Raw genomic sequence first — 9,657 nt, 5'->3', positions numbered from 1 at the left:
TTGTTTGTCTCAGTGAAAAAAATAGGCTTATAAGATTCTGAAGCAATGGAAAAGTCAGGCAACTTTCCAGCATTAGAAAAAAAATCATATAAAAAATCATATAGACATAATAGCATTTCATTAGTATTATCACATTTCGAATGAACACGATGTCTTACCTCTGGATTTATATTTGAAGGGTGATCTCTTTTTCCGCATCCAAGTGTAATTGTCTTACAGCAAGAATCAGGTACTTTGTTGGTAACAGTTTCATTCTGAACCCATGGGCTACGCTTCTCCCAATCCAAATAATTTACAGCTCCACAACAATGCAACTATAATTGATGAAAATCATGATGCCTAATTATTAAACAATAAGGATTGAGAACTGAAGAACAAATTCAACAAACTAATGATTAATCAAAAAAACTCAAGTCAAATAAATGGTATGAGCAGTCAGGATAAATATTATCCACATTGAATATTAAGAAATATATTACTCTTCAAAATTTTCATTTGTCATTTTTTCGTATAGTATGTTCAAATCTAAGTTGTTTGGTTTATACAAATTTTCAGTATGTTCCGAATATGTTACTGTATGTTCTGAGTATGACAGTTTAGATATTAAAATAGTTTTGGGAATATCATGTATCAACATTGCTATTAAATTCAGCCCCTTATTCATTATTGTGATGCTGCGTACCGTAACCGCGCCGTAACTAGAGGATGTGATTTGTTGAGGGCCAGTAGATTCAGACTAAAAAAGTCAAGTAGAAACTCTATCGATGTCAACTTATACAATATTCTACCTCCCCATGTCAAAAAGTTAAATCAATACTTGTTCATAAAGTATATGAAATATATATTGAATTCGAATTGTGTTTATTCTACTGATGAATATATAGCTGTCTTATCCAGAGAAACACAAATAAACGGCGAAACAATATAATATTCATTCTTGGGTAATGATGTATGTGTGTATATGTGACTTATCTTATTTGTATCTAAAAGATCAATAAATTAAATCCTAGCCGGTGCCTATCCGCACGACAGTCTAACAAACTACCCGCCACTGACAGCTCGATGACGCAGCGCGCGTGACGTCACCGAAGATGCTTTGCATAGGGAACACGACCTAGAACTATCAAGAAACTACGAACGCAGCATATAAATCGGATCGCAACTGCAGAGAAATTGAGGTGTTTTCTGGTGTTTGATCGTATTGGAGCGTGTATTCAAAAACGGTTCGTAGTGACGTCATTAATTCGTTATAATGGAATAATTCAATTTGTGTCAGATGTCAAATTCAATAATAAAAACAAACTTTTCAATTTTCTCTAACGTCAATTACAATCGGATTTGTGCAAGTAATAATTTTCCAGCTTTATTTTGTACAGTCTTAAGCACTTTATAAACTACAACGATCAAAATAAAGCAGAAACTGACAACTGACGTACAGTAATGTCAAATTCCGTTTCAAAACCAACCTGAAGCTGGTTTTGAATCATTATGAATACGTTTCAAATCATAGTTGATGTGACATCATCGTTTCAACACCAGAATGAATGCATTTGAATCACAGAATACATATGTTTTGAATACATACGCGCCATAAAACGCCTCATTCTGGAGATTGTCTCACTTTCAATTTTTCAAAACTCCACTGGATATATTATTCAATTATGTGGCCAACTGTCATTTTTGAAATTTCAACTTACGTTTTCTTGAATGTAGTCGATAGACGCTGTTTTACTTTCATCGAATTTGTAAGTTTCGACCATCGTTGAAATTGAATTCAGGTTCATATCATCTTTGAAGGTTTCTTGGAAAATGAACGCCAGAACAGCAATCAGGGTTTCGAAGAGAAATATGGCTACTAATAAAATAATATACTGAAAAATAAAATATTATCTTCAATAGAACTTTTGTTGAAAATAGGTAGAAAATGGAGCGAAAATAGTATTATTATATGCCTCGTTCGAGGGCGGTCTCACAAGTACCCGGCCTGACCTAGAGATGGCGGTAGTTTGAAAAATATCACTGTATTAGAAAGAACACAATATATAAAGCATATGTTTCAAGTTTGAAAACGCTGCGTTGTTCAATATTTGTTTGGCAGCCATTGATAGCGAAAGTTTTCGGTGAATTTGTGAAAATGGAGAAAATTAGTCATCGTTAAGTGGTTCAATATTTTCATTTGAACGGCCTCAGCCCAACCAATATAAAAGGTGAACTGTATTCTACTCTGGGTGAGTCTGCTCCATAGGTCCATCACTCAACATCCGAAACAAAAAACTATTGAAACGGGGGGCTCAAAAGGGAGAACCGTCTCCAAAAAAGGCGAATAATGTTTCATTTGCAGGCAAGGTCGGTTTTTTGGAACGCGCGTGGGATAGTTTTCATTGACTATCTTAAAAAAGGCAAAACTATCTACAGCGAGTATTATGCGAACATACTGCAACTTTTGAGTGAAGAAATCAAGCAAAAACGACCGCATTTGGCTAAGAAAAAAGTGGTCTTTCTTCAAAACGATGCACCAGCACACAAATCCATTATCGCAATGACCAAAATTAACGAATTAAAGTTTGAATTGCTACCTCGTGCACACTATTCGCCAGATTCAGTCCCCTCGGATCATTTTTTGATCCCAAACTTGAAAAAAATGGCTCAGTGGTCAAAGATTTTCCAACGATGAAGAAGTGATGTCGGCAGTTAATGGGTATTTTGAGGAGCAAGACGGTTCTTATTATTAAAACGGTATCGAACTTATTGATCGTCGCTGGGAATAGTGTATAGAGCTGCAAGAAGACTATGTTGGGAAATAAATACATCATTTTTCAAAAATTTTTGTTTTTTCTTTGTTGGGCACTTCTAGGACCATCCGCGTATCAGCCCGTACTGAGGCTTTTCGGACACCCGGTATATCTGTTATTCTGTATACTTACACAAAACAAGATTTTCGTCCAGTGTTTGGGTATGGCAAAGCAGCCTACGAAGAAAACAAAAATGACTAGGCATCCCGTAGCAAGGAATAAACAAGCTGTCGATGTGTACATGTGATTATCCAATACCCTGATGAAATGGAAGGTTATAGCGAAGTTCCAGGCTGCTATCGCGCATATCGCTATTCCAGTTGCCTGCAATGTAATAAAGCAACATTATATTCCTGAAAATTATATTGGCCGTTGTAGTAAGTAGTCGTTAAGACGTATTAGTAGTCACTGCTGTTTGTGACAGCTGGCTTGAAGATACAGAAAAGTGATCTGCATTATCGGCACCAGCATGGCGACTAATGCATACTGTTGCAATATTCTTTCTAATAAATTAGTTATACAATAAATAAGGAATCTGTTTGAGTTTGAATATTCTGTTTGGTATAATACTACAGCCGTGATCTGCAGGGTTTTATGCCTGACTTTATTTAAAACTGCGGTAGACCCATTTAGACCTTTGTTGTGTACCGCAAAATATTTTTGACACAATTCTGTCATCAGTTTTTTATTTTCAATTACATTTTCACAGTTATATATTCATATTATAGGATAGATGACATTGTAGGTGATACACATTACATTTTGCTTCACAAAAAAGGTCTGAATCGTTCTCAAATGAATGAGAACCCTTAAAAGTCGAAACCAGCCGATGATTAACGAGGTTTAGAATTAAAGTATTAAGAATTAATTTATTACAATTGGTGTCAGAATTGGGATGAAGAGGGCGAATGCTGGAAGATTCGAAACAGGTGACCTAGTTTGGCTGTACAACCCTAAGGTACGCCGTGGTTTATCACCGAAGTTGCGGAACTCGTGAGAAGGTCCGTACACAATCACGAAGAGGATAAATGATCTCGTCTACCGAATCCATAAGCCACCTCAAGGAAAGCCTAGGGTCGTACATTTTAATATATTGGCTCCTTATGCTGCAAATCACGACCAAGTTCGCGGCCTCAGACCACCAGAGGATGAAATGACGTTCTAGAAGTTCATGTCTATATACTCGAATGGGCAGAAGGTCGTACATGGGGTAACTCATCAAGAGACCTTTTCAAGGTTCCAGTTGATTACGCACTGGCTAACTGCGTGGAATAGGATCTCCAAATGTCCAGGGGTATCGCTGTGGTATTCAACGGGAAATTAGGTCAGCTCCAAACATTACTAGAACAGATATGCCGGCCAGCGAACAAATACATGACATCACTGCGAAAGAATGCAGTCGGCAACCGCCGGTAAAACTCTAGTTAAGTATCGAAACAACTACAGATTTCTAGAAAGAACCGTTACCTATACAAGCCCGGCTTCCCGACCCAAGAGAGCAGTTCAGAAAGTGAATCGAGCGGCTAAACAAGAAATTCAAATAGTGGAGATAAATTAAGCGTTAGTTGCTAAGTGTTGTGAATAAATTATTATGTGATTAGTGAAATACTGTTGGAAATACATTTGTTCAAGACAGTTGATTCGTTAATTTGTTACAATATGAAAATTACATCTTTGAATCGACGCTTTTATTAGTGGAGACTCTGGTGGAGACTGACCTATCAGAAACGGTGGACTTGGTGGTAGAGATCGGGAGGGTCGAAAAGGAGACTGAAAATGCCCCAATCCTGATTGTAGCAACACAAACTTTGCCTGGAGAAACCAGTGCAACAGATGCAATGAGGACAAACCTGAAGGAGCAGGAGGCAGCGATGATAGACGTGGAGGCGGTAGCCGCGGAGACCGAGATGGTAGCAGAGAAAGACGTGGAGGTGGCGGTGGATTCCGGGGGCGTGGAGGCGGAGGCTTCGGTGGTCGTGGCGGTGACAGAGGTGGATTTGGTGGTGGTCGTGGTGAAAGGGGCGGTGGCGGCGATCGAGACGGTGGTAGAGACAGTGGTGGCAGGTCCCGACCTTATTAGGCAAACGTCCGTTTTAGTTTGTTTTTTCAATTTTTGTATTATTTAAAACTTGTGAATGACTTTTATTTTTTGTGTTTAGTTTGTAATTACTCAAGACAGGAATAAAATATAAGTTCGGAGATGTACATTTTCTTCTGAAATTTATTATTAGTTGATTTCATTTTCAAACTTCTATAAATGTGTAATAAAATGTATATTTTCTGCACGTATTGATTCCAAAGAATCCACCCTATATATCAACTAACAACATAAATTTGCAGATACTGAGGACGATCAAGTAAGAGATCAAGACCTCGATATCTTGGCAGAATTAGTTTAATTTCGACATGCTTTCATATGAATTTGTTATTCCAAGAAATAAGCAAACATAACTATCTAAGTAAGTTAATTTCACACGTTCCTTCAACTCACCAGAAGTACAACCTGGAAAACGTAGAGGACAACCTTCGTAGCCGTCAGTCCGCAACAGTTCGACGCCATTTCGATTCATGGATTTATTGGAAAAAAATCGACACGTGCGGTGCGGTTCTGCGAACTGGAAGCAAAAGAAAACTCATTGAAACCACAACGTCGTACAGTATTTTTAGGCATTGCACAATGCTTTTAAAATCTTTCATTGACGAAAAACGTGATGCCGATGATGCTTTATTTACTCGGTACATATTTGAGTTGGTGGTGCAGGGATAGGTTGGTGATTTGTGTTTTCAAGACCGAAATAGAGTCAGTCGGTCGTATTTACTGTTCGATGGTATGTTTTGAATCAGACGCAGTCGTTAAATTTTTAGTCAATGTAAATAACGCTGTTATTGGTTCTTTGGTATGGTTTAGGAGAACAGACTATGGAATTCTAACAACAGCAGTAAATAGGATTGTTTTCTGTTCATGGTAAAAGCAATTCGCCTAAGAAATTCGGAAAATACTGTTTTTTGGACGAGTAGACAAAAGTCTGGGAGTCAAAAACTGTTTTCGGATGTTTTGTATACACTATTTTTTCGGCAACCGTGTAGAAGAACGAATCAACGAGACACTTATTTGTTATATCTTTTTGTAGAACATTTGTTGAATATTTTATTTCTCATTCGTATTGAATATTGAAATTCGAACAGAAGATATACTATAATTCCAAAATAGTAGACACTAAATTCTCAGAAATGACTTGATGTTTTTGCCTTAATCTGTCTCTTGCAGTGGCTTACGGAAATTGTACTAAATAGATGAGGAAAAATGATGATAAATCGTTCACAACAATGTTTTCGTTTTAATGTAATGATATTTCTGAGTCTAAAGCAAATGGAACTTTAAACGTTCAAGCCAGTCTCGATATACCTAAACAGTAGGTTTAATGGACTGACGCTTATCAGAAAACAACTACTCCCCTGGCTAATACCACGAAGGGCGTTATTTGGAAGATTCCTGCACTGACGCCTGTCGGATATAATCCAACGCCCTTCGTGGTATTAGCCAGGGGAGTAGTTGTTTTCTGATAGGCGTCAGTCCATTGAATAGAGACTGTCTTGAACGTTTGAAGTTTCATTTGCTTTAGATTTGCTTTTCAAAGCAGTTAGGTCATCGAAAATAATGATGGGAATCATAATGGGTCGCCGACGAGCGTAAAACGTACAATCCACCCGGACTTAGATCTGGGAATCTTCGCGGCTCAGGAGGAGCGTATTGAGATGAGCCAAGACAACGAAGGAAAAGTCGTCCGGCGCCAGGCGCCGCGACGCCCCCAGGTTGGAACCCGTGGAGGTGCCTGGGTGGGAGACGCTCGGCGCATAGGAGCGCCTTGAGGTTGTTCACACAAATACGCCTAAATACATTTTTCAAAAATTTTGTTGAGCAAGATAGAAAAAATCAAATCAACGCAAGTGAATGTTGGCATTTTCATCAATTAAATAAACAAAATTCTAATTTAAATTACTTGCTTGTTTTCATTTATATTGTTCAACAAGGGATTTAATTTTTCATAGAGATTTCAACAATTGTAAAATACTTTTGCAATGAATTTTTTTTGAATAACAGAACCTACTTACTTTTTTTTCACCTCTTTCAACACTTACCGGACAGGAACTGACATGAATATATGGTGATTCAATTTTGTTGAATCATTCACCACAGTTTTGAATTTATATAAAATATTACACACCAAAAACACCACAGATAGTTTCCTGTGCAGCGAGAAATTATGTCGTTCATTTACATCTCATTTAGATAGTCAAACGTATCTTTATTTCATAGATTTCACATTTGCTCCTTATCAGTTGTTTGTGAATTTAAAGTGCCAGATGAAATTTGGATCTCATTTATAGTTACTGATATGCAGAGGCGTACGGACACGATTATTAGGGTATATTTTAAGTATATTGTCTTATATTATCCCAAGAAACATTAAATGCTTATGAATAGCGATTAACTGAAGATACAAATTTAACAGAATAATGAAATATTCAACAAGAAAATACAAGTAATCAAAACGATCTTCATTATAAATGAAGAACAAGTTTTATTATTTTACGAACAAACCCGTGGTGATTTTGGATGGAATAATAAATATCGTGGTCCGTCAGTATGTAACAGAACACTCTTGTTGTAGATGTGTTATAAAAATGGACTTTCAAATATTCGAACTGGGGCGCCCCCACTGGAAATAAAAGGGGCGCGCTTAAATATTAAAATTAACTTTTCATCACTATTTTTCTGTGCCGCTATATTTTAGGAGGCTGAAATTTTGTATGTAGGTTCGTTTAAAGTTGTAGATGTGCAAACAGAAAGGGTTTTTGAATATTCCAACTGGGGCTTTCCTACTGGGGATGAAGTGGGCGCTTACATATGAAAATTAAGTTTTCATCACTATTTCTCTGTGCCGCTATATTTTCTGAGTCTGAAATTTTGTATGTAGGTTCGTTCTATGTTGTAGTTGTGCAAACACAAAGGGTTTCTGAAAATTCCAACTGGGCCTCCCCTACTGGGCATGAAAGGGGTGCGCTTACATATGAAACTTAAGTTTTCATCACTATTTTTCTGTGCCGCTCTATTTTCGGAGGCTGAAATTTTGTATGCAGGTTCGTTTAAAGTTGTAGATGTGCAAACAGAAAGGGTTTTTGAATATTCCAACCGGGGATTCCCCACTGAGAATGAAAGGGCCGCGCTTAAATATGAAAATTAACTTTTCATCACTATTTCTCTGTGCTGCTATATTTTAGGAGGCTGAAATTTTGTATGTAGGTTCGTTTAAAGTTGTAGATGTGCAAACAGAAAGGGTTTTTGAATATTCCAACTGGGGCTTCCCTACTGGGGATGAAGTGGGCGCTTACATATGAAAATTAAGTTTTCATCACTATTTCTCTGTGCCGCTCTATTTTCGGAGTCTGAAATTTTGTATGTAGGTTCGTTTAATGTTGTAGATGTGCAAACAGAAAGGGTTTTTGAATATTCCAACTGGGGCTTCCCCACTGGGGATGAAAGGGGCGCGCTTACATATGAAAATTAAGTTTTCATCACTATTTCTCTGTGCCGCTATATTTTCGGAGGCTGAAATTTTGTATGTAGGTTCGTTTAAAGTTGTAGATGTGCAAACAGAAAGGGTTTTTGAATATTCCAACTGGGGCTTCCCTACTGGGGATGAAGTGGGCGCTTACATATGAAAATTAAGTTTTCATCACTATTTCTCTGTGCCGCTCTATTTTCGGAGTCTGAAATTTTGTATGTAGGTTCGTTTAAAGTTGTAGATGTGCAAACAGAAAGGGTTTTTGAATATTCTAACCGGGGATTCCCCACTGAGAATGAAAGGGCCGCGCTTAAATATGAAAATTAACTTTTCATCACTATTTCTCTGTGCTGCTATATTTTAGGAGGCTGAAATTTTGTATGTAGGTTCGTTTAAAGTTGTAGATGTGCAAACAGAAAGGGTTTTTGAATATTCCAACTGGGGCTTCCCTACTGGGGATGAAGTGGGCGCTTACATATGAAAATTAAGTTTTCATCACTATTTCTCTGTGCCGCTCTATTTTCGGAGTCTGAAATTTTGTATGTAGGTTCGTTTAAAGTTGTAGATGTGCAAACAGAAAGGGTTTTTGAATTTTCCAACTGGGGCTTCCCTACTGGGGATGAAGTGGGCGCTTACATATGAAAATTAAGTTTTCATCACTATTTCTCTGTGCCGCTCTATTTTCGGAGTCTGAAATTTTGTATGATGGTTCGTTTAATGTTGTAGATGTGCAAACAGAAAGGGTTTTTGAATATTCCAACTGGGGCTTCCCCACTGGGGATGAAAGGGGCGCGCTTACATATGAAAATTAAGTTTTCATCACTATTTCTCTGTGCCGCTATATTTTCGGAGTCTGAAATTTTGTATGTAGGTTGGTTCTATGTTGTAGATGTGCAAACACAAAGGGTTTTTGAATATTCCAACTGGGGCTTCCCCACTGGGGATGAAAGGGGCGCGCTTACATATGAAAATTAAGTTTTCATCACTATTTCTCTGTGCCGCTATATTTTCGGAGGCTGAAATTTTGTATGTAGGTTCGTTTAAAGTTGTACATGTGCAAACAGAAAGGGTTTTTGAATATTCTAACCGGGGATTCCCCACTGAGAATGAAAGGGCCGCGCTTAAATATGAAAATTAACTTTTCATCACAATTTCTCTGTGCTGCTATATTTTCGGAGGCTGAAATTTTGTATGCAGGTTCGTTTAATGTTGTAGATGTGCAAACAGAAAGGGTTTTTGAATATTCCAACTGGGGCTTCCCTACTGGGGATGACAGGGGTGCGCTTACATATGAAAAA

General features: G+C 37.6%; 1 protein-coding gene across 4 annotated transcripts in view; it reads right to left on the bottom strand.

The window, feature by feature from the left end:
• Window positions 1-9,657, bottom strand: part of LOC111515309 (CD151 antigen) — a 29,865-nt gene that overhangs the window by 2,699 nt on the left and 17,509 nt on the right. For 2 of the 4 annotated variants that reach the window (XM_074182471.1, XM_074182474.1), the window contains exons 2-5: window positions 5,284-5,407; window positions 2,925-3,116; window positions 1,698-1,871; window positions 159-314 (exon numbers count right to left, since the gene is read on the bottom strand). In XM_074182471.1, the coding sequence (XP_074038572.1) occupies window positions 159-314; window positions 1,698-1,871; window positions 2,925-3,116; window positions 5,284-5,352 (591 nt within the window). In that variant the 5' untranslated portion in view covers window positions 5,353-5,407. Of the gene's footprint in view, window positions 1-158; window positions 315-1,697; window positions 1,872-2,924; window positions 3,117-5,283; window positions 5,408-6,905; window positions 7,093-9,657 lie in introns of those variants that run through there. The other 2 variants (XM_074182472.1, XM_074182473.1) reach the window with 2 other exon arrangements.

The sequence above is a fragment of the Leptinotarsa decemlineata genome, unplaced genomic scaffold (genome assembly GCF_025532065.1).
Source record: "Leptinotarsa decemlineata unplaced genomic scaffold, Ldec_3_MD MMD2_tig00026328_RagTag_RagTag, whole genome shotgun sequence".
Classification (NCBI taxonomy): Eukaryota; Metazoa; Arthropoda; class Insecta; order Coleoptera; family Chrysomelidae; genus Leptinotarsa; species Leptinotarsa decemlineata.
This window is presented reverse-complemented; position numbering and strand designations above follow the sequence as displayed.